The following is a 24,540-nucleotide window of genomic DNA, read 5'->3' as shown; positions in this document are numbered from 1 at the left end:
TTATTCTTTACTGTCATACCTAATGGGGGTAATTTGCTGCATTAAACTCTAGAGTTTTAAGTAACCATAACTTGAAAATAGCCACCAGAATAAATGAACAGTTTTCTTACAGAATTATTTGCACAGGCTATGCTAAAATTAGTACTTACTGTATGCCTTCTCGACACCTGAGTGGAAATGAATATTCAAATGGTGTGTATTTGAGAGAATATGCTTTTATTTTGGGCTTCCCTTGTGGCTCAGCTAATAAAGACTCTCCCTGCAATACGGGAGACCTGGGTTTGATCCCTGGGTTGGGAAGATACCCTGGAGAAGGGAAAGGCTACCCACCCCAATATTCTGGCCTGGAGAATTCCGTGGATTTTGGACCTAACAGAGACCTGACATTTATTGTATAATTACTTGATTCTTGATAATATATCGTGTATTTTCTTCTGTTATAAATTCATCTAAAAATTCTATGATGTAGGTAAGTATGTTTCCATTCGAAGTTAAATAATTTTCTCAAATTATTTCACTGATGAGCTATCCCCAACATTTAAGAATACCTATTCTTCTCAAACTCTTCCAAAAAATAAAAGAGGATCAAACACTTCCAACATTGTTTAATGAGACTAGCATTATCCTGATACCAAAACCAGACAAGGACATTACAAGGAAAGAAAATTACAGGCCAATATCTCTGCAAAATCTCTTAGTCAGAATTTATCAAGTCAAATTCATCAGCACATGATCAAGTGGGATTTCTTCTAGGCACGCTAGGATGGTTCAGTATCTGCAGGTCAATCAGTGTGATGCTGATTGATAGTGTAGTGTGATAGTGTAGTATATTTATCCTTAATAAAATGAAGGATAAAAATCATAGTAGCATCTTTGCAGGAAACATATTTGATAAAATTTAATATAGTTTGATAAAAAGTCAACAAAGAGGGCATGAGGGAACATCCCTCAACAAAATAAAGGCTATATTTGTCAAGCCAACAGCCAACATCATTGTCAAAGCATTTACTCTAGGATCAGGAACAAGATAAGGATGCCCAGTCTTACCAGTTCTATTCAACATAATATTGGAAGTCCTAGCCAGAGCAGTTAGGCAAGGAAAAGAAATAAAAAGCATCTAAATTAGAAAGGAAGAAGTAAAACTTTAACTATTTTTGGATTACATGATATTACATATAGAAGACACTAAAAAAGAAAAAATCAAACAGCAAGTGGGACCTAATTAAGCTTAAAAGCTTTTGCAGAACAAAGGAAACCATTAAGAAAATAGAAAGACAACCTACAAAATGGGAAAAAATATTTGCAAATGGTATGACCAATAAGGACTTAATATACAAAATATATAAATAGTTCATACACCTTAATATCAAAAAACAGGCAGAAGACCTGAATAGGAATTTTTCCAAAGAAGACATACAGGCTAATGGTACATGAAAAGATGCTCAACATTGCTAATTATTAGACAAATGCAAATCATAACCACAATGAGCTATTGCCTCACACCAGTCAAAATAGCTGTCATCAAAAAGTATACAAATGACAAATGTTTGAGAGTATATGGAGAAAAGGAAACTCTATATGCAATTGGTGAGAATGTAAATTGGAAAACAGTATAGGGATTCCTAAAAACAAAAAACAAAACCATAACTATCATATCATCTAGCAGTCTGCTTCCATGTATATAAGCAAAGTAAATGAAAACAGGGTGAGTACATGGCAACTCCGAGAGTGCAAGGAAGCTCTGCACCCCTTTGTTTAGCCTTGCCTTAAGAATCTTTTTATCATAAACTGATTCCCATTAGGCACAAAATTCAGCCCATGTGTCAGCACTGGAAGGAGTTCAGCATGTCTGTCAGGATGCTTTCATTTGCCCGTATGGCCACTTACTCATGCTAAGGAAAGGCCAAGATGGCAGAGTAGAAAGACCCCAAACCCATCTCCTCATAAGAACAGCAAAATCACAATTTTCTGTAGAACAGTCATTGATGAGAAAGAGTGGGACCTACCAGAAAAGATCTTCTGCAACTAAAGACATAAAGAAGGAACCACAGCAAGAGAGGTAGGAAGAATGAACTCAATAGAATAAAATCCCATACCCTCCAGGTTGGCAACCCGTGGAGGATAATTATATTGCAGAAGTCCTCCCGCAGGAGTAAGAGTTCTGAGTCCTACATCAGGCTCCCAAGCCCAGGGTTCTGACGCCAGGAAGACAAGCTCCTAGAGCATTTGGCTTTGAAGGCCAGCAGTACTTAATTGCAGGAGGCCCACAGAAATGGGGAAATAGACACTTCACTCTTAAAGGAGGCACACAAAACCACATGCATACCAGAATGCAGTGCGAAAGAAGTAATTTGATAGGTGCCTGTACAAGACCTACCTGCTGGTCCTGGAGAATCTCCTGGAGAGGCAGAGAGCAGCTGCAGCTCACCCTGGAGACATTGACACTGGTGGCAGACATATTGGGGAACATTCAAACACACGAACACTGTTGCTGGTTGCTACCATCTTGGCTCACTGGCACCAAGATCTGGCCCCGTTCCGCAGCCTGAAGGGTCAGTGCTGGGATTCCTCAGGCCAAACAACAAACTGGGTGGGAACACATCCCCATCCACCAAAAGACAGGTTCTCTAAAGACTTCTTGACCCTATATCTACCTCTAGACATGCCCCTGGATATGTCCCTATCCAGCAAAGGGTCAAGAACCAGCTCTAACTACCAGTGGGTAGGCACCAACTCTTCCCACCAGGAATCCTGTACTAGCCTCTAGACCAACCTCACCCAATAGGGGAAAGACAGCAGAAGTAAGCCAGACCTACTCTGGGACCAGTTGTGCCCTTTCCTTGACCACAGCAGGCCAACACAGCCTTCTGGACACCCTAGACACCATACACAACTGTTTAAGGAACTGGCCTCCCCACCTCAGTGATCAGAAATGAGCTCTGGGATCCCTGAACACTGCAGCCAGACTCTAGAAATTGGTTCTGCCTGCCAGTAGTTTGGCATTAACCCCAGGATCTGACCTCACCCACCAGTGGGTGGGCAACAGCTCCAGAGTCTTCAAAACCCTAACCCTGCTCAGTAGTGAGCCAGCACTAGCTCCAGGGCCCCCTAGGATTCTGCAGCCAGCTACCTTGTGACCAGGTGCCACTAAACAGTAGCCAGCAGCATCTGCACAAGACAGGCTTGGCAACCAACCGGATTAGGGGCCAACCAAGTCTACTAGACTTCCCACATAATCAGCCCACCATAACAGAAGGACCCATGCAGCCTTCTTAAGGGGAATGCTCAGAGCATATAGCTCAGGTGATGACACTGCTAGGACACATAGGATATCTCCTAGAGAACACCACTTTTCCAAGGTCGAGAAACGTCACTGACTTCTCACATAGATAAAAATACAAATAGCAAATTAGACAAAATGAGGCATCATAGGAATATGTTCTAGACAAATAAGATATAACCTCAGAAGAAGAATTTAAGTGAAGATTGGCAGTCTACCTGAAAAAGAGTTCAGAATAATGATCGTAAAGATGATCAAAGAACTTGAGAGGAGAGTAGATACATAGAGTGAGAAGTTAGAAGGTTTTTTTTTAACAAACAGAAAATATAAAGAACAACCAGAGATAAGAATACAATAACTGAAATGAAAAATACACTAGAAAGAATTAATATTAGATTAAATGATACAGAAGAATACGTCAATGAGCTGGAAGAGAAAGTAGTGAAAATGACTACCAATGAATAGAACAAAGACAAAAAGAGACCTCTGGGTCTCTTTTTAATATTCACATTATAGGGGTCTCAGAAGGAAAAGAGAGAGAAAGGACCTGAGAAAATTAAAGATAAAGTGAAAATATTAAAAGCAGCAAGGGAAATATAGCAAATAACATACAAGGACCTCCCATAAGACGATGGGAGCTGATTTTTCAACAGAGATTCTGCAGGCCAGAAGGGAGTGGCATGATATATTTAAGGGAAGGGAAGAACCTGCAACCAAGAATACTTTGGGCTTCCCTGGTGGCTCAGTGGTACAGAATCCACCTGCCAGTGCAGGAGACGTGGGTTTGATCCCTGGGTCAGAGAGATTCCCTGGAGAAGGAAATTGCAACCCACTCCAGTATTCTTGACTGGGAAATGCCATGGACAGAGGAACCTGGTGGGCTATAGTCAATGAGGTCACAGAATAGTTGGACATGACTTAGTGACTAAACAACAATAAGAATACTTTACCTATTAAGGCTTTCATTCAGATCTGATGGTGAAGTCAAAAGCTTTACAGGCAAGCCAAAACTAAAGGAATTCAGCACCACTAAACCAGCTTTAAAACAAGTGTTAAAGGAACTTCTCTAGGTGGGAAGAAAAAAGACCACCACAGGAATACAAGAAGATTATGAAATGAAAAAGCTTACCAGTAAAGGCAAACATACTATAAAGGTAGAAAATCATCTACACACAAAGCTAGTAGGGAGGTTAAAAGACAAAAGTAGTAAAATCATCTGTATCCACAATAAGCAATTAAGGGATACAGAAAACAATTAGATATAAAATTTAAGACAGTAATCATGAAGTGAGGAGAGTACAAACATAGGGCCTTAAAAATGCATTTGAAATTAAGAGATCAGCAACTTGATATACTGCTATAAAGAAATCTCATAACCACAAACCAAAATATACAGTATGTACAGACAAAAAAGAAAAATCCAAACATAATACTAACGATAGTCATGAAATCACAAGAGAAGAGAACAAAAGAAAGCAGGGGGCGGAAAGACCTAAAACAGCAAAATTGCAGTAAGAATATATATATTGATAACTATCTTAAATGTAAATAAACTAAATGTTCCACCCAAAGACGTGGCTGCATAGATACAATAAGACCCATATATATGCTGTGTACAAAAGACTAACTTCAAGTATAGAGTTACATACAGACTGAAAGGGAGGGGATACGGAAAGGTATTCCATGCAAATAGAAATTAAAAGAAAGCTGGAGTAGCAAATTCTTATATCAGACAAAATAGACTTTAATGAAGACTAACAGGAGACAAATGACACTATATAGGGATCAAAGGGCCAATCCAAGAAGAAGATATAACAATTGTAAATATGTATGTACCCAACATTCGAGGAACTCAGTGTATAAGGCAAATATTAACAGACACAAAAGGAAAAATTGACAATTATAGTAGTAACACCCTACTTATTAGGTTGGTGAAAAAGTAATTGCAATTTCGGACCATGAATTTTAAATCGTTATAACGAGGCTCGAACACAGTTTTATTAATCAAAATAGAAACCATTACAATCAACACATTTTTACCAGCAAGAGATAAGTTTGTTAATTCCTGGAGCACAAAATCCATCTTTCAGGATTCAACGAATTTTTGGAAAGCACTTTCTGCCTCGTCTTTGTTCTGGAAGCTTTGGAGCTGCTGCTTGGTCTAACCAGTAAGCTGGTCACCACCGGTTGTTGTATGAAATCCACTTCTTTCACATCATAGTCTGATCTAGAAATAGTTAATGGTTGTTTCATAGAATAAGAGAAGATGACACTTCAAAAAGACATTTTTTGTGTGTGTGTGTGCTTTTCGGTCAGCTCTGAGACACAGTGAACTTTTTCACCTTTCCAATTTGCTTCAAATGCTGAATGACCATATAGTGGTTGATGTTAAGTTCTTTCGTAATTTCTCATGTAGTTGTAAAAGGATCACCTTTGATGATCCTTTCAGTTGATTGTTGTCAACTTCCAGTGACTGGCCACTGTACTCCTCATCTTCAGAACTCTTGTCTCCTTTGCAGAACTTCTTGAACCACCACTGCACTGTATGTTTGTTAGCAGTTCTTGGGCCAGATGTGTTGTTGATACTGCAGGTTGTCTCCAATGCTTTCCTTTGAACTCAAATAAGAAAATTGCTTGAATTTGCTTTTTGTCTAACATCATTTCCCTAGTCTAAAATAAATATAAAATAAACAGCAATAAGTCATTAGCAATAAAGCATAAAGCAAGAAATGTACATTAAAATAATGTATAATAAAACCACATTTAAGAATGTATTCCAGTATCAAATTGCAGAGTTCAACAGTGCAAAACCAAAATTACTTTTGCACCAATTTAATACATCAATGGACAGATCATCTAGACAGAAAATCAGTAAGGGAACACAGACCTTAAATGTAATACATTAGACAAAATGGACTTGATTGGTATTTATAGAGCATTCTATTTGAAAGCACCAGAATACACATTGTTTTCAAGTGTAAATGGCACACTATCCAAAATGAATTATTAGCTAGGCCACAAAACAAGCCTTAGTAAATTTAAAAACATTGAAATCATATCAAGCATCTTTTCTGACCACAAGGATGTGAGAGTAGAAATCAACTACAAGAAAAAAGCCTACAAAAAACACAGACACATTGGAGGCAAAACAGTAAGCCACTAAAGGGCCAATGGATCATTGAAGAAATCAAAGGAAATGAAAACAGTATCTCAGGTAGAGATCTGCTTTTTTTTTCTTGGGCTATGGTGCATGGCTTGCAGGATCTCAGTTCCCTGACCAGGGACTGAATTCATGCCACACAGTGAAAGCCTGAAATCCTAACCACTAGGCCACCAGGGAACTCCCTTGCATTTCTGTGTTCACTGCAGTGTTACTCGCTATAGCCAAAATGTGGAAATAGACAGTCTAACTGGTCCTCAATGAATGAATGGATAGAGAAAGTATGGGGTGTGTGTGTGTGTGTATGTGTGTATAATTTATTTATATATATATAAATATTATTCAACCATGAAAACGGAGGGCATCTTAGCATTTGTGACAACATGGATGGACTTTGAGGGCATTATACTAAGTAAAATAAGCCAGATGGAGAAACATGAGTATTGCATGATCTTATTTATATGTGGAATCTAAAGAAGGCAAACTCACAGAAAGAAGAGTGGTTACCAGCCTCTGGAGGATGATAGGCAAGGGGAACTGTTGTCAGAGATTATAAACTTGAAGCTACAATGTGTATCAGTTCTGGGTATCTATAACATAGTTTTGTAGTTAACAGTATTCTTGTTATAACTGAAATTTCCTAATAGATTTTTAATGTTCTAACTACAAAGAAGAGATACCAATCGTGTCATCATGCAAGTATTAGCTAACACTATGGCGGTGGTTATGTTGCAATGAAAAAAGTAGGTGTATATCTCCATTTTATGGCAAGGCTTAGGTGTTAAATAATTTTCTCAAGGAATAACTAGTCTTCACTGCATCATTCTTCACAGGCCTCCTTCCCAGAATTCCTAAACATTGAAAAGATGATTCATGGTTCTGATCCTCAAAATTTAAAATTTGTGGTGTTGCTGAGATTCTTTCACCAGCCTCCCACATTCTTTCTCTTTCCATGACTGTCGTTACTTCTTTTCTCTTTTCTCTCCACTTCTTTTTGGTTTCTGTCTTTAGTATGTCTGAATTTTCTGTAAGAATAGATATCATCTAGTGGGCTATGCTGGTGTTCACAGGGCATCTGCTTCTCTGCCTCAAATAAAAAAAAAAAGAAAAATGTGTTTTTGTGGTGACTTGTGTCCTTGGAGCTTTCCCAGAAGCCTGAAGATGCTAGAATGCTGGATTTTGAATAGAAAAGTTTGATTTTTTTTTTTTTTTTTTTTTTACCATATCAAGGGTTCTTTACCCATCTGAAACACTGGCTTGTTTTTTTGTGTGTGTTTGGTTATATAGGAAAGAATGAAGAGTAAAAATAGTACTTACCCATAATTTAAATATTACGGTATTTGAGATATTTATTTCCCTTTAACTATAACATGGTGTTTCCAATCCTAAAAGAAGATGCTATGAAAGTGCCGCAACCAATATGTCAGCAAATTTGGAAAACTCAGCAGTGGCCACAGGACAGGAAAAGGTCAGTTTTCATTCCAATCCCAAAGAAAGGCAGTGCCAAAGCATATTCAAACTACCACACAATTGCACTAATCACACATGCTAGCGAAGTCATGCTCAAAATTCTCCAAGCCAGGCTTCAACAGTATGTGAACCGAGAACTTGGAGATGTTCAAGCAGGATTTAGAAAAGGCAGAGGAACCAGAGATCAAATTGCCAACATCTGTTGGATCCTAGAAAAAGCAAGAAATTCCAGAAAAATATCTGCTTCTGCTTCATTGACTACGCTAAAGCCTTTGACTGTGTGGATCACAACAAACTGGGGGAAATCCTTCTGGAGATGGGAATACCAGACCACCTTACCTGCCTCCTGAGAAATCTGTATGCAGGTCAAGAAGCAACAGTTAGAACCAGACATGGAACAATGGACTGGTCCCAAATTGGGAAAGGAGTACGTCAAGGTGGTTATCTTGTCACCCTGCTTATTTAACTTATATGCAGAGTACATCATGAGAAATGCCAGGCTGGATGAAGCACAAGCTGGAATCAAGATTGCTGGGAGAAAGATTGCTACATATCAGTAATCTCAGATATGCAAATAATATCAACTTTATGGCAGAAAATGAATAAGAACTAAAGAGCCTCTTGATGAAAGTTAAAGAGGATTGTCAAAAAGCTGGCTTAAAACTCAGTGTTCAGATCATGGCATCTGGTCTCATCACTTCATGGCAAATAGATGGGGAAACAATGGGAACAGTGACAGACTTTATTTACCTGGGCTCCAGAATCACTCTAGATGGTGACTGCAGCCATGAAATTAAAAGACACTTGCTCCTTGGAAGAAAAGCTATGACAACTCTGGAGAGCGTATTAAAAAGCAGAGATATCACCTTGCAGACAAAGGTTCGTCTGGTCAAAGCTGTGGTTTTTCTAGTACTCATATGGATGTGAGAATTGGACCGTAAAGAAAGCTGAGTGCCGAAAAAAGATGCTTTTGAGCTGTAGTGTTGGAGAAAACTCTTGAGAGTCCCTTGGACAGCAAGGAGATCCAACCAGTCCATCCTAAGGGGATTGGAAGGACTGATGCTGAAGCTGAAGCTCCAGTACTTTGGCCACCTAATGGGAACAACTGACTCACTGGAAAAGACCCTAATGCTGGGAAAGATTGAAGGCAGAAGGAGAAGGAGACGACAGAGGATGAGATGGTTGGATGGTGTCACTGACTCGATGGACATGAGTTTGAGAAAGCTCCAAGAGGTGTTGGTGGACAGAGAAGCCTGGTGTGCTGCAGTCCATGGGGCCACAGAGGCAGACACAACTGAGCGACTGAACTGAGCTGAATAATGTGATGTGAATATAAGTTACAGCATAGTACTTTGTACGTGACAGAATATATTTTAACCGTAAAATCCATCCGTAGCCTGGCAGCATAGTCACACTGTGTCTGTTGTGCTGAACTGTAGCCATGGAGCAAGCAGCTCCTGACCCTGGGCAGCTTGTGCAACATGCGCACCTCGAGCCCTTGGGCCGCTCCAGCCGGCTCTGGGCTAGGGTCTGTGGTGGACGAGGAAGCAGAAGGCATGAGGGCCCTGGGGATGGCAGGGTAACACAGATTTGGTTTTGGTTCCGGAAGATAGAAACTAGTGTTTTTGAAGTAGAAAAGTGAGCTGGAAGAAATGCCATGAACATGGCAAGAAACGTAAACTGCTGACCTCATTGAAACAAGATTGGTTGAACATGGTGATCATCAGTGTTCTAACGGACTCACTATGGAGGCAGCGTAGTGAATTTGAGTTGTTGAGAAACTACCTTTTAGTTTACTATTCACATATTGTTGTGCCATATCTACCAGAAAAAAGGGCGGAATTTGTTTGGCATATACTCTCTGCTGACAAAATGGACCTGAATTTTGTGGACAGACATGGAATTGATTTAGAAAACTTCCTCTTGAGAATTGGTTCACATCCCATCCTTTAAAGAGACGGGCTCTTCTGTTTTTAACAGAGGAATGTAACTGGAAGGAGACTGTAAATGTAACTGGATTTCAGCTGAAAGCAGACTCAGGTTGAAAATGCTTTAATGCAACATTCAGAGTGAAAAACCCAGACAAGAGATTTACTGGATTAAAACACAGTGATGAACTACAGTCTGTCATCTCATATCTTCTTTGAGTCAGAGCTAGAGTAGTAGATTGCATGGTGTATATAAAGTGCATGGAAATTATGGGCAAGTTTTCAGTGAGTGAAATGCCACAGTAAAAGAAATGGGTGATGGACTGCAGAGTGCTGGTCATCACATGGATGTGCATGCATCTTCTGTTAATGGTATTTTGGAAGATAAAGAACATTATGCAGATCAGTTAAAGGAGTATCCTTTTCATACAGAAGCACTGCAGGAAACATGACTTAAATAGTGTGTGTGCAGGAAACATAACTTAAATAGTATGACTTGGAGATGGCTGCTAAGGACTTAGTATCCGAGAAGCAGCAACGTGAGGAACTTGCTACCGGGACCGTGAGAACATTTTCTTTGAAGGGAATGACCACCAAACTCTTCAGTCAAGAAACTCCAGAGCAAAGAGGAGCCAGAGTAAAGATTCTAGTAAGTGAAGATTGAGTAAGTGAAGGAGAACAACAACTTCAGTCTAAAAATCTGGAAGGCAGAGAATTTGTCTTGGGTTGATATTTAATGCTTGGGCTGATATTTAATGCTTCAAAGAACAAAAGAACTGCGATTTAAAGGAGGCCCTCATAAGCTATGCAGTCATGCAGATCAGTATGTGCAAAAAAGGAATTCAAGCTTGGACCAATGCGAAAGAATGCTTTAGCAAAATGTAATCCTGTGAAAGAGATGGGAATACCAGACCACCTGACCTGCCTCTTGAGAAATCTGTACGCAGGTCAGGAAGCAACAGTTAGAACTGGACATGGAACAACAGACTGGTTTCAGATAGGAAAAGGAGTACGCCAAGGCTGTATATTGTCACCCTGCTTGTTTAACTTATATGCAGAATACATCATGAGAAACACTGGACTGGAAGAAACACATGCTGGAATCAAGATTGCCGGGAGAAATATCGATAACCTCAGATATGCAGATGACACCACCCTTATGGCAGAAAGGGAAGAGGATCTAAAAAGCCTCTTGATGAAAGTGAAAGAGGAGAGTGAAAAAGTTGGCTTAAAGCTCAACATTCAGAAAACAAAGATCATGGCATCTGGTCCCATCACTTCATGGGAAATGGATGGGGAAACAGTGGAAACAGTGTCAGACTTTATTTTTGGGTGCTCCAAAATCACTGCAGATGGTGACTGCAGCCATGAAATTAAAAGATGCTTACTCCTTGGAAGAAAAGTTATGACCAACCTAGATAGCATATTCAAAAGCACAGACATTACTTTGCTGACTAAGGTCCTTCTAGTCAAGGCTATGGTTTTTCCTGTTGTCATGTATGGATGTGAGAGCTGGACTGTGAGGAAGGCTGAGCGCCAAAGAATTGATGCTTTTGAACTGTGGTGTTGGAGAAGACTCTTGAGAGTCCCTTGGACTGCAAGGATATCCAACCAATCCATTCTGGAGATCAGCCCTGAGATTTCTTTGGAAGGAATGATGCTAAAGCTGAAACTCCAGTACTTTGGCCACCTCATGTGAAGAGTTGACTCATTGGAAAAGATTCTGATGCTGGGAGGGACTGGGGGCAGTTGGAGAGGGGATGACCGAGGATGAGATGGCTGGATGGCATCACTGACTCGAACGTAAGTCTGAGTGAACTCCGGGAGTTGGTGATAGACAGAGAGGGCTGGCGTGCTGCGATTCATGGGGTCGCAAAGAGTTGGACACAACTGAGCGACTGAACTGAACTGAACTGAATCCTGTGGAATGAATTTCTCTTCAATTGAAGTACCCCAAAACAGAAGCCCAAGTAAATTAAAAATTCAAGTTGTTAGCCAGCATACACAAAGATACACAGTAAGTTGAGAAATTAAACTTTCTTTGATTTGGTTGTAGTTGTATTAATATAGCACAAAAGGATGTGTTTTAATGAAGATTAAATATTCTAATTTGAGGTTTTGGGGGCTGGTGCTAATTCTAAAATGTTAATTAGATAAAATAGCCCACAGATTGTCGCTTCTGAACCAGTGACTGAATATCAAGGTATTAGATCATTTCCAGATGTTCGTTTCAGTGCCTGCTGCTTCAGATCTGCTCATTTGGGGAGTTTTTTTCCCTAAGATTGAATTCTTATCTTGATTTGGTAAGACCCACTAATCTCTTATGAAGGGTTAGTTTTTCTTGCCTTATAGTTGAGCTGTTTGATTTGATAAAGCTCAGCTGAAGCTTAGTGTAAAATCTAAGTTATTTCTCCGACATTCATTAATGCCTCCAAACATTACATGCACTAGACAATGCCTTCAATGTGTATTTTACCAGAATTTTGATACTGGTCAAAAATTTTATACTCCCTTCAAAGAAGACTCAGCTTCTTAGATGTATAGTGGAATACATTGTTATGATCTAGGAATTGCTACATAGAAAGTTTAGAGTACATTAATTATAAGCATTAAATTCTCAAATAATTCTTAGCCTCATTGATGAGCCTAAATTTACTCTGCTTGGCCCTCTACACATGGTATTTAAGGGTACAAGATATAGCATTTCAATGTATAAGATATATGTAGTGAACATATGTGTTAGGATCTTTATTATGAACATCCTTTTTTATTGCTTGGCTCTAATTTTTATAAAGATAAATTATATTGCTTTTGTGTGTGTGTGTTTGTGGTATATATTCAGAAGACAAGCATCCTTGGTATGTTGCTAGCTTTGCAAAACCCTATGTGTGTACTTATTATTACTAACTATGTAAAAAAATTTTTTATTTTACATTTGACTTTTTAACATTTGCAATGTTGCTGAATTTTTTGCTGTTTGCCAAACTTATGAAATACATAAATGAAGTATTATGTTGATTTTTTAAAAATCCAACTCTAATGGATTTTAGATGTTTTCTTTTCTTTTTTGTATGAATTGGAAAAGAATAGCTTCCTGTGTCCTTTTCCCAGGGTTACATGCTAATTTTATTTTCTGTTAATTTTTTACATGCTATCTTTATTACCTAGATTTTCTGATATGGTAGAAGACTTTTCCTTTTAAACATTATGGTTGCTGTCATGTAGGAATAATTCTTCAGTTTTTTTTTTTTTTCTGCTGTTTTAAGTTACTTTCAAATGAGTTTTTCAAGTGTATAGATTTAATAATGGTTGAATAGAAGGATTCATTTGAAAGATTTTGCTTCCTTCTTCACTAGAGATAGCTTATAATGTTTTATTTTGTTTTGTTTTTGCTTTATAACTTTCTCTTCAAAACAAGTACCAAAAAGAGGTATACATTAAAAAATATGTTTCTAATTGTTTAAAAAGCGTGTTATTAATAATAATATTATAATAAAGGTATTGTTTATATCTTTTACATTTTATGCATGGGTAGGGCTTTGGAGTAGGATATTTAGTCTTACTCAGTGGCCGTGGAAACACTTGATGTAGACACATTGTGATTATTTTCCAGTAAATGTTACAGATGGCAGTCCAGTTTTTTCATGAATTGAATAAGGTATTGAAGGAGGTCAGGGCCTTACACATCTAGAAGACCTAGTTTTAAGTTCCAGTTTAGCATTTATTGGTAACTGTGTATAAATCAGTAACGTATTGACATTCAGTGTTTTGGTTTATAAGTTTGTGATAATAAAGTCTACTGAGCTACTTTCATGGAATTCCATTTAATTAAAATACCTTATTTTTGGTTTGCGTATATGTACTTTATAAACACTAGTATATGATAACTTGAGTTTTTAATTTTTTTTTCTACTTATAGTTTTACTATAGCAAAAGAATACAGATTAGAACCAAAAGAAAGGGAGATACACAGAGGGCAAGATTTGGAATGTCCCATAAATGGAGCTTCTAGTTGTCCTTTCTCTGTGGAGTCCAGACCCATTGCCTCCCCCGGCGACATATTCAAAATGTATTTCCAGCTCGGTAGCTTGCCTGAGCTTCAGTCTCTGGGATTTTTATTGGGGCTTCATTCCATGAACGTTATTTGCTATATTGTTGCCCATATGCTTGAACTCAGTTTCCAACTTCCTCTCCCAGAGCTTGGGTTGGTGTGTCTTTACCCAAAGCTCTAGCAAACCTTTACCGGTTTGTCTTTTTGGCACTGCTAGCCAACATGGGGATTTTTACTGCCACTGTCATCCAGAGGAGGTATGTTTAGGAAGAGTGAGACAACTTTACAGAAGTAAGAGATGAAGATGAAATTAAACTCCCAAGCATTACACTAGATGCTTTCAGGTCTGTTACTGCTCTTGATTCTCACAACTGCTTTATTTAAGCATGAATGTAATATTAGTAACCCCTATTTTATAAATGAGAAAACCAAGGCTCACAGTATCATAAGATATGTATATAAAATCGTCTAACCTCCCTAATGATGAAACTGCTATTCAAACGCAGCCATAGCATATCTGGACTTTTCTGTTGCATTAATTAGGAATTTACCTTGATGAAATTTTGTCATTATTTATTTCATTGAATATAATTAAAGATATAAAGTTGAACTCAGTATAATGTCTATATATTCTATAAATTGTATAGTGTATTAGTTGTCAATGTCTTTTGTTTCATTCATTAGATGAATTTCTAAAGCTTTATATAAATGAAATTAGGAGTCACGTCTAGTCTATATGTCCCAGACAAAAGGCAACTTAAAGAAGTTCTGTTAATTTTTGAAAAAGTAAAGAATATACTTGTTCTTTATATAAATTTGAATGCTTATATGATTTTAAGCATTAAGTGGGATATACTTCCTGATGTATTTGAAATTTAAAAAACCTTAACAATTGTAACAGAACCTTTCTTTTGTTTTTATTAGGTATTAGAAAAACCCAGTAGGCTAACTGAAAAGGAACTTGCTGAAGCTGCAAGCAAGTGGGCTGCTGAAAAGCTAGAGAAGGCAGATGAAAGTAACTTACCTGAAATTTCTGAGTATGAGGTAAGGCATAATTTCTTCTGTATTTGTCTGGATTTTAAATTATAGATGAAATTTTGGGTTCTTCTAGTGTTTTAAAATATGTTTGGGGAAAATGTCCTCGTGAATTACTAAATTTTACCACACATAATAATAATATGAATATGAATTACTCTGAGTTCCATAATTATGCTATGTCTGAATGTCTCTTGTAGTTTAGAAGTATAAGAATGGTATAAATGTGGAGCATTATTAGGAAGATGCTGTATTTATATATGCTGCTTTTATGAGCTTTTAAAAATATTTCTAGACATGCTAAGCCACCAGTCATAAATCAGTGAGTTCAGAACAAAAATATAATTAAACCTTGCATCTGGGTTATATTTATATTGCATGTTATACTCTATGTAAATTTTTTCATATATATCCCAAGAAATGCAATTATGCATTGTTTGGTCTACCTGTGATTTTTGATGAATCCTGAGTACCAAAAAATGAGAACATTTTTGGGTCCACAGAATATGCTTTATAAAATATTTGCATTAAAATATTGGAAAATGTACTGAAAAATTTTTCTGTAACCTGTAAAAGAAATACAGATATTTTATGGGCAAAGTTAACCTTCTAGATTCAGGATTTGTTACTAGAGGAATTATTTGGACATGGTAGAGAATATAACAATCTCTGTACCATGATAGATTATATTTGGAAGAGATTTCTGACTTTATATTTTTGAATGCCTTTTAAGACAGGTCCTTTGATAAAAGAGATGAAACGTTGGAATTCAATGTATAAATTCTATATCTATGTGTATATTAATACACTGTGGAAAGACCTTTCGAAAGTAACTAATATACACTGTTCATAGAAAGTACAAATCAGTACAAACCCTGTCAGTGCTTATAGAAATAGAGCCTTTCTTTTTCAAAATGCTGATGTGTCATTGTCATTTAGCTATCAGTTTTTCTTACGTAGGCCAAAGTTTCCTTGTCACTGTAGAGATAATAATAGATATTTATACATATTTTCAAGTAAAGGTATCAAAAATATCAAGCTGTGTCTCTTTGGTACCTCTCTAGTGCTATTTTTATTTTTTTAATTAATTTATTAATTTTAATTGGAGACTAATTACAGTATTGTAGTGGTTTTTGCCATACATTGACATGAATCAGCCATGGGTGAACGTGTGTCCCCAATCCTGAACCTCCCTCCCACCTCCCTCCCCATCCCATCCCTCAGGGTCGTCTCAATGCCATGGCCCTGAGTGCCCTGTCTCATGCATTGAACCTGGACTGGTGATCTATTTCACATATGGTAATACACATGTTTCAATGCTATTCTCTCAAATCATCCCACCCTCGCCTTCTCCCACAGAGTCCAAAAGTCGGTTCCTTACATCTGTGTCTCTTTTGCTGTCTCACATACAGAGTCATCATTACCATCTTTCTAAATTCCATATATATGTGTCAATATACTGTATTGGTGTTTTTTTTTCCTGGCTTACTTCACTCTGTTTAATAGACTCCAGTTTCATCCACCTCATTAGAACTGATTCAAATGCATTCTTTTTAATAGCTGAGTAATAATCCATTCTGTATATGTACCACAGCTTTCTTATCCATTCGTCTGCCGATGGACATCTAGGTTGCTTCCACGTCCTAGCTGTTGTAAACAGTGCTGCGATGAACATTGGCGTACACGCCAATTCCCTTTGAATTCTGGTTTCCTCAGTGTGTATGTCCAGCAGTGGGATTTCTGGGTCATATGGCAGTTCTGTTTCCAGTTTTTTAAGGACTCTCCACACTGTTCTCCATAGTGGCTGTACTAGTTTCCATTCCCACCTACAGTGTAAAAGGGTTTCCTTTTCTCCACACCCTCTCCAGCATTTATTGTTTTTAGACTTTTTGATAGCAGCCATTCTGACCAGCGTGAGATGGTATCTCATTGTGGTTTTGATTTGCATTTCTCTGATAATGAGTGATGTTGAGCATCTTTTCATGTGTTTGTTAGCCATCTGTATGCCTTCTTTGGAGAAATGTCTGTTTAGTTCTTTGGTCCGTTTTTTTATTGGGTTGTTTATTTTTCTGGAATTGAGCTGCATGAGCTGTCTAGCGCTATTTCAAAGCATGAAGAGTATTACATTTGATAGGGTCATTTAACTTCCTTAAGAATTTAGAGTAATAGTTTTTATATTAATAATAGAAATATGTATTTTAAAGTTGCTTATTTGGGTGTCTGATAATTTTTCTCAGAGTAATTAAACCAAAAACTTCCAAAATATACTTAGTTATTTGTTTGCTAAATATGGTATCTTCAACTGTTGTTTAGTCACTAAGTCATATATGACTCTTCTGTGATCCCATGGACTGTAGCACACGAGGCTCCTCAGTGTGTGACACTTTCCAGGCAAAAATACTGGAGTGTATGGCCATTTCCTTCTTTATGGGATCTTCTCAACGGGATCAAACCCACGTCTCCTGCATTGGCAAGCAGATTCTTTACCACTGAGTCACCAGGAAAGCCCACATAGCTTTAGTTAGCAAAGGTATTATTAAGATATATTCATTCTCCCTCCTTGTCATTTTGATATCTCTTAATTTAAAAAATCAAATCCCAGTGGTCTTCAAAGTCAAATTCCCTGGGGGTTCTCCGTCCCTTTGCTGGATCCCCAGTTTGGGAAATCTGTTGTGGGCCCTAGAGCTTTCACAACAGTGTGAGAACTTCTTTGGCAGAATTATTCTCCAGTTTGTGGGTTGTCTGCTTGGTGGCTCTATGGTGGGGTTCACATGCCGCACACCCAGATCTGCTGTAGCCAGAGCCCCTGTCCCCAGAGCAGGCCACAGCTCACCCGTGCCTCTTCAGGAGACACCCAAACACACAAAGCCAGGTCTGGCTGGGTCTCTTGTGGGGTCCAAAATCACTGCAGATGGTGATTGCAGCCATGAAATTAACACATTTGCTCCTTGGAAGAAAAACTTTGACAAACCTAGACAGCATATTAAAAAGCAGAGACATTACCGACAAAAGTCCATACAGACAAAGCTATGGTTTTTCCAGTAGTTCTGTATGCTGTGAGAGTTGGACCATAAACAAGGCTGCACAATGGACTGATGATTTTGAATTGTGGTGTTGGAGAAGACTCTTCAGAATCCCTTGGACAGCAAGGAGATCCAACCAGTCAATCCTAAAGGAAATCAGTCTTGAATATTCATTGGAAGGACTGATGCTGAAGCTGAAGCTCCAATACTTTGGCCACTTAATGGGAAGAACTGACTCATTGGAAAAGGCCCTGATGCTGGGAAAGATTGAAGGCAGGAGGGGAAGGGGATGAGAGAGGATGAGATGATTGAATGACATCACCGACTCAATGGACATGAGTTTGAGCAAGATCCAGGAGAAGCCTGGTGTGCTGCAGTCCATGGAGTTAGACATGACTGAGCAACTGAACTGAACTGAAATTTTAAAAAAATCTTACTATCCATCTTTTCCAGTTTTTGATTATTTTATTTATAGTCTGTTTTCATTTCTTGACTGGATCTTGACTCTGAATAGTTAGTGACATTGAGTCTTGAAAGATGTTTTTCCAGCAGTCTTGTTGTTTCTCTATAATGTGCCCAGACTTTGCTAGATTTTTGAATTAATGAGAAGGATTTCAGGAATCCTAAAATCTGTGTGTGGAGTCATAGGTCAGAGGTAATTTTCTGTTAGAGCAAAGGCAAGGTAAGAGTACTGTTGAAATTACTATAATATGTTTGTTAGTTGGTGTACATCAGTGTTGTACAGCATCAGTCTTGTAGCAGTGTCTGAAAAGTTCTTCAAGTTTTGTTGATACTTTTCCATACTGGAGAAAAGGCATTTGGGAAATTCTTAGGATACTCTGTCTTTTGGGCAAGGATAGTCACATTTGTTTTTAGGCAGTTGTTAAATAGTTGCTAATTTCAGTGATTCTTTTTTTTTTTTTTTTGAGATATAGACTTTCTAAGAATGTTGGCCTTGGTTCTATAAACCCCTATCTGAAGTGGAATATTCAGAATATAGCTCTTCTGAGGTGGAAAGACCTTGATGCCAGGGAAGAGTTTTGCATGGTCCTCTCTGTTCATGTGTTTAGTGACAGTCTTTATATTAACTGTCAAGAAAGGAGATTAAATTTAGGTTTCCAGTTTGTCTTCTCTCGCTGTCATCAATACAGTTTTAAACAAGTTGGTTGGGAGACCATGTAGTTTATAGGTCAGTCAGTCAGTCAGTTCAGTTGTTCAGTCATGTCCGACTCTTTGCGACCCCATCAATTGCAGCACGCCAGGCCTCCCTGTCCGTCACCAACTCCCAGAGTTCACTCAGACTCACGTCCATCGAGTCAGTGATGCCATCCAACCATCTCATCCTCTGTCATCCCCTTCTCCTCCTGCCCCCAATCCCTCCCAGCATCAGAGTCTTTTCCAATGAGTCAACTCTTTGCATGAGGTGGCCAGAGTACTCGAGTTTCAGCTTTAGCATCATTCCTTCCAAAGAAATCCCAGGGCTGATCTCCTTCAGAATGGACTGGTTGGATCTCCTTGCAGTCCAAGGGACTCTCAAGAGTCTTCTCCAACACCACAGTTCAAAAGCATCAATTCTTCGGCGCTCAGCCTTCTTCACAGTCCAATTCTCACATCCATACATGACCACAGGAAAAACCATAGCCTTGACTAGATGGACCTTTGTTGGCAAAGTAATGTCTGTGCTTTTGAATATGCTATCTAGGTTGGTCATAACTTTTCTTCCAAGGAGTAAGCGTCTTTTAATTTCATGGCTGCAGTCACCATCTGCAGTGATTTTGGAGCCCAAAAAAATAAAGTCTGACACTGTTTCCATTGTTTCCTCATAGTCAGTGAAGTTGAAGATAAATTCAGTGCTGTGCTTAAATATCAGGAATATTTAAGGAGTTCACTATTCTTTTCACGTTTTTACTTTTACCTTTTGGACTCTAATAGGGAATTTCTGAAAGTATTTGATAGAATGATAGTTCTCAATAGTCTTAGTGACCTGAGGAAGAGCAAAAAAGATTCTGTCAGTGCCAGTGTTTTCGTTGTTTAGTTGCTAAGTCGTATCTGATTCTCTTGCCACCCCATGGACTGTGGCCCACCAGGCTCCTTTTTCATGGTTGTTTTCCAGGCAAGAATACTAGAGTGGGTTGCTGTTTCCTTCTCCAGGGGATGGACCCAGGGATTGAACCAGTGTCTGCTAAATTGGCAAGTGGATCCTTTACCACTGAGCCACTAGGGAAGCCCGTTAGCCCCACTACATTTAATAAATGCTAGATTTAAAAGAAGTAGGTTGATTTTGGCATTTTAGCACTTTTAAGAGACTGTGGCTCAGATCACGAACTCCTTATTGCCAAATTCAGACTTAAATTGAAGACAGTGGAGAAAACCACTAGACCATTCAGGTATGACCTAAATCAAATCCCTTATGATTATACAGTGGAAGTAAGAAATAGATTTAAGGGACTATATCTGATAGATATAGTGCCTGATGAACTATGGACAGAGATTCGTGACATTGTACAGGAGATAGGGATCAAGACCACCCCTATGGAAAAGAAATGCAAAAAAGCAAAATGGTTGTCTGGGGAGGCCTTACAAATAGCTGTGGAAAGAAGAGAAGCGAAAAGCAAAGGAGAAAAGGAAAGATATAAGCATCTGAATGCGGAGTTCCAAAGAATAGCAAGGAGAGATAAGAAAGCCTTCCTCAGTGATCAATGCAAAGAAATAGAGGAAAACAACAGAATGGGAAAGACTAGAGATCTCTTCAAGAAAATTAGAGATACTAAGATAATTAGAGATACGATGCAAAGATGGGCTTGATAAAGGACAGAAATGGTATGGACCTAACAGAAGCAGAAGATATTAAGAAGAGGTGGCAAGAATACACAGAAGAGCTATACAAAAAAGATCTTCATGACCAAGATAATCACAATGGTGTGATCACTCACCTAGAGCCAGGCATTCTGGAATGTGAAGTTAAGTGGGTCTTAGAAAGCATCACGGTGAGCAAAGCTAATGGAGATGATGGAATTGCAGTTGAGCTATTTCAAATCCTGAAGGATGATGCTGCGAAAGTGCTGCACTCAATATGCCAGCAAATTTGGAAGACTCATCAGTGGCCACAGGACTGGAAAAGGTCAGTTTTCAACTCATCAGTGGCCACAGGACTGGAAAAGGTCAGTTTTCATTCCAATCCCAAAGAAAGGCAATGCCAAAGAATGTTCAATTTGGCATTGAACTACCACACAATTTCACTCATTTCACTCATCTCAAAGTAGTGTTCAAAATTCTCCAATCCAAGCTTCAACAGTACATGAACCATGAACTTCCAGATGTTCAAGCTGAATTTAGGAAAGGCAGAGGAACCAGAGATCAAATTGCAAACATCTGCTGGCTCATCAAAAATGCAGGAGAGTTCCAGAAAAACATATGCTTTTGCTTTATTGACTACACCAAAGCCTTTGACTGTGTGGATCAGCACAAACTGTGGAAAATTCTTAAAGAGATGGGAATACCAGACCACCTTACTTGTCTCCTGAGAAATCTCTATGCAGGTCAAGAAGCAACAGAACTGGACATGGAACAACAGACTGGTTCCAAACAGGGAAAGGAGTACGTCAAGGCTGTATATTGTCACCTTGCTTATTTTGCTTATATGTAGAGTATATCATTTGAAATGCCAGGCTGGATGAAGCACAAGCTGGAATCAAGATTGCCGGGAGAAATATCAATAGCCTCAGATATGCAAATGACACCACCTGTATGGCAGAAAGTGAAGAAGAACTAAAGAGCCTCTTGATGAAAGTAAAAGATGAGAGTGAAAAGGCTGGCTTAAAACTTAACATTCAAAGAGAAAGATAATGGCATCCAGTCCCATCACTTCGAGGCAGATAGTTGGGAAACAGTGTAACAGTGAGAGACTTCATTTTCTTGGGCTTAAAATCACTACAGATGATGACTGCAGACAAAAAATTAAAAGGTGCTTGCTCATTGGAACAAGGAGCTCCTTGTTGTTGTCATTGTTCAGTCGCTCAGTCATATCTGATTCTGTGACTCTATGGACTGCGGCATGCCAGGCTTCCCTATCCTTCACTATTTCTGGAGTCTGCTCAAGCTCATGTCCATTGAGTCGATGATGCCATCTAACCATCTCATCGTATGTTGCACCCTTCTCCTTCTGCCCTCAATCTTTCCCAGCATCAGAGTCTTTTCCAGTGGGTCAGCTCTTCACATCAGGTGGTGAAAAGATTGGAGTTTCAGCTTCAGCATCAGTTAATATTCCAGTGAATATTCAGGATTGATTCTTTTAGGATTGACTGGTTTGATATCCTTGCTGTCCAAGGGACTCTCAAGATTTGGAGTTATAAACCAACATTGCAATGATACCAACTTTTATACCTATAATTTTTTTCTTTAAATGTCATAGTCTCCTAAATCATGTTGCAAATAAAAAGTACAGTTTATATTAGCCATTATAATTGACCATGCATTTAGGTATAGTGAGCTCTTTTTTCTTCCACACAGCTTCAGGATACTATCTCGTGTCCTTTCCTTATACCTTTTAAGACTCCCTTGAGGATTTCTTGCATGACAGATCTAGTGTCATCATCTCTCTCAGCTTTTGTTTACCAGGAATGTGTTAATTTCTCCATCACTTTCAAAGGACAGTTTCACTGGATATAGCAATCTTTGTTGGCACTTTTTTCTTTTAACACTTTGGACATGTCAGTCCATTGTCTTCTGGCCTCCAAAGTTTCTGATGAGAAATCTACTTAATTTTAGTGATGACCTCTTGTATTAATGATTTTGTTTCTCGTTGCTTTTTTCTCCCTTTATCTTTGTCCTGAACGTTTGATTGTAATATGTCTTTTGAGCTCTTTTGAGTTCATCTTACTTGGTTCTTTGAGCTTCTTAGATGTTTGAATTCAGGTCTTTGACCAAATTTGGAAGTTTTCAGTCATTATTTATTCAAATATTTTCTCTCCGTCTTTCTCTCTGTCTCTTCTCCTTTGGGACTCCCAGAAGATTGTATGTATTTAAGTGTATTAGATTGTTGCAAAAGTAATTGCTGTTTTGCATCATTGAACTTTGCTATTTGGTATTGGAATACCTTCTTAAATAAGTGTGGTTATCTTATACATCATTTTAATACACATTTATCACTTTATATTTTTTGCTAAAGATATATTACTTGCTATTTGTTTTGTATTTATTTTAGATTAGGGAAATGATGTTAGACAAAAAGCAATTTTGAGCGATTTTCTCATTTGAGTTTAAAATGGGTCATAAAGCAGTGGAGACAATTTGCAACATCAACAAGGCATGTGGCCCAGGAACTGCTAACAAAGATACAGTGCAGTGTTGATTGAAGAAATTCTGCACAGGATGAGACAGGGTGCTCAGGGCTGGTGCACTGGGATGACCTTGAAGGATGGGATGGGGAGGGAGGTGAGAGGGAGGGTCAGGATGGTGAACACATGTACACCCATGGCTGATTCATGTGAATGTATAGCAAAACCCACCACAATATTGTAAAGTGTTAGCCTCCAATTAAAATAAATTAAAAAAAAAAAAAAAGAAATTCTGCAAAGGAGACAAGAGCCTTGAAGATGAACATAATGGCCAGCCACTGGAAATTGACAGTGAGCAACTGAGGGCACTTATCAAAGCTGATACTCTTATAACTACACGAGAAGTTGCCAAAGAACTCAGTGTTGACCATTCTTCTGTCATTTGGTATTTGAAGCAAATTGGAAAGGTGAAAAAGCTCAGTAAGTGGGTGTCTCATGAACTGACCACAAACCAAAAAAATTGTCCTTTCAAGATGTTGTCTTCTCTTATTCTATGCAACAACAACGAACCGTTTCTCAATCGGATTGTGACTTGTGATGAAAAGTGGGTTTTGTACAATAGTCAGCAATGACCAGCTTAGTGGCTGGACCGAGAAGAAGCTCCAAAGCACTTTGCAAAGCCAAGCTTGCACCCAGAGAAGATCGTGGTCACTGTTTGATGGTCTGCTGCCTGTCTGATCCACCACAGGTTTCTAAATTCTGGTGAAACCATTACATCTGAGAAGTATGCTTGGCAAATCAGTGAGATGCACCAAAAACTGCAATGCCTGCCACCAGCATTGGTCGCCAGAATGGGCCCCATTCTCCTCTATGACAATGCCTGACCACACATTGCACTCCCAGTGCTTCAAAAGTTGAACGAATTGGGCTACAAAGTTTTGCCTCATCTGCTATATGTACCTGTCTCTTGCCAACTGACTACCATTCCTTCAACCATCTCGACAACTTTTGGCAGAGACGATGTCTCTACTACTAGCAGGAGGCAGAAAATACTTGCCGCAATATTGTAAAGTAAAAAATAAATAAATTAATTTTAAAAAATAAATAAAAAATAAAACAAAAAAAAGAAAATACTTTGCAAGAGTTCATCAAATCCTAAAGCTTGGTTTTTTGTGCTACAGGAAACAAACTTATTTCTTGTTCGTCAAAATGTGTTGATTGTAATGGTTCCTATTTTGATTAATAAAGATGTGTCTGAGCCTAGTTATAATGATATAAAATTCATGGTCTGAAACTGCAGTTAGTTTTGTACCAGTC

General features: G+C 38.4%; 1 protein-coding gene and 1 pseudogene across 50 annotated transcripts in view; both read left to right on the top strand.

The window, feature by feature from the left end:
* Positions 1–24,540, top strand: part of PPHLN1 (periphilin 1) — a 170,482-nt gene that overhangs the window by 82,967 nt on the left and 62,975 nt on the right. For all 50 annotated transcript variants that reach the window (XM_060412749.1, XM_060412745.1, XM_060412748.1 and 47 more), the window contains one exon: positions 14,814–14,933. In XM_060412749.1, the coding sequence (XP_060268732.1) occupies positions 14,814–14,933 (120 nt within the window). The remainder of the gene's footprint in view (positions 1–14,813; positions 14,934–24,540) is intronic.
* On the top strand, positions 80–13,265 carry LOC132659443 (sorting nexin-4-like; annotated as a pseudogene).

This window comes from Ovis aries, chromosome 3 (genome assembly GCF_016772045.2).
Source record: "Ovis aries strain OAR_USU_Benz2616 breed Rambouillet chromosome 3, ARS-UI_Ramb_v3.0, whole genome shotgun sequence".
Classification (NCBI taxonomy): Eukaryota; Metazoa; Chordata; class Mammalia; order Artiodactyla; family Bovidae; genus Ovis; species Ovis aries.
The sequence above is the reverse complement of the archived record's forward strand: the minus strand, read 5'-3'. Positions and strand labels throughout refer to the sequence as shown.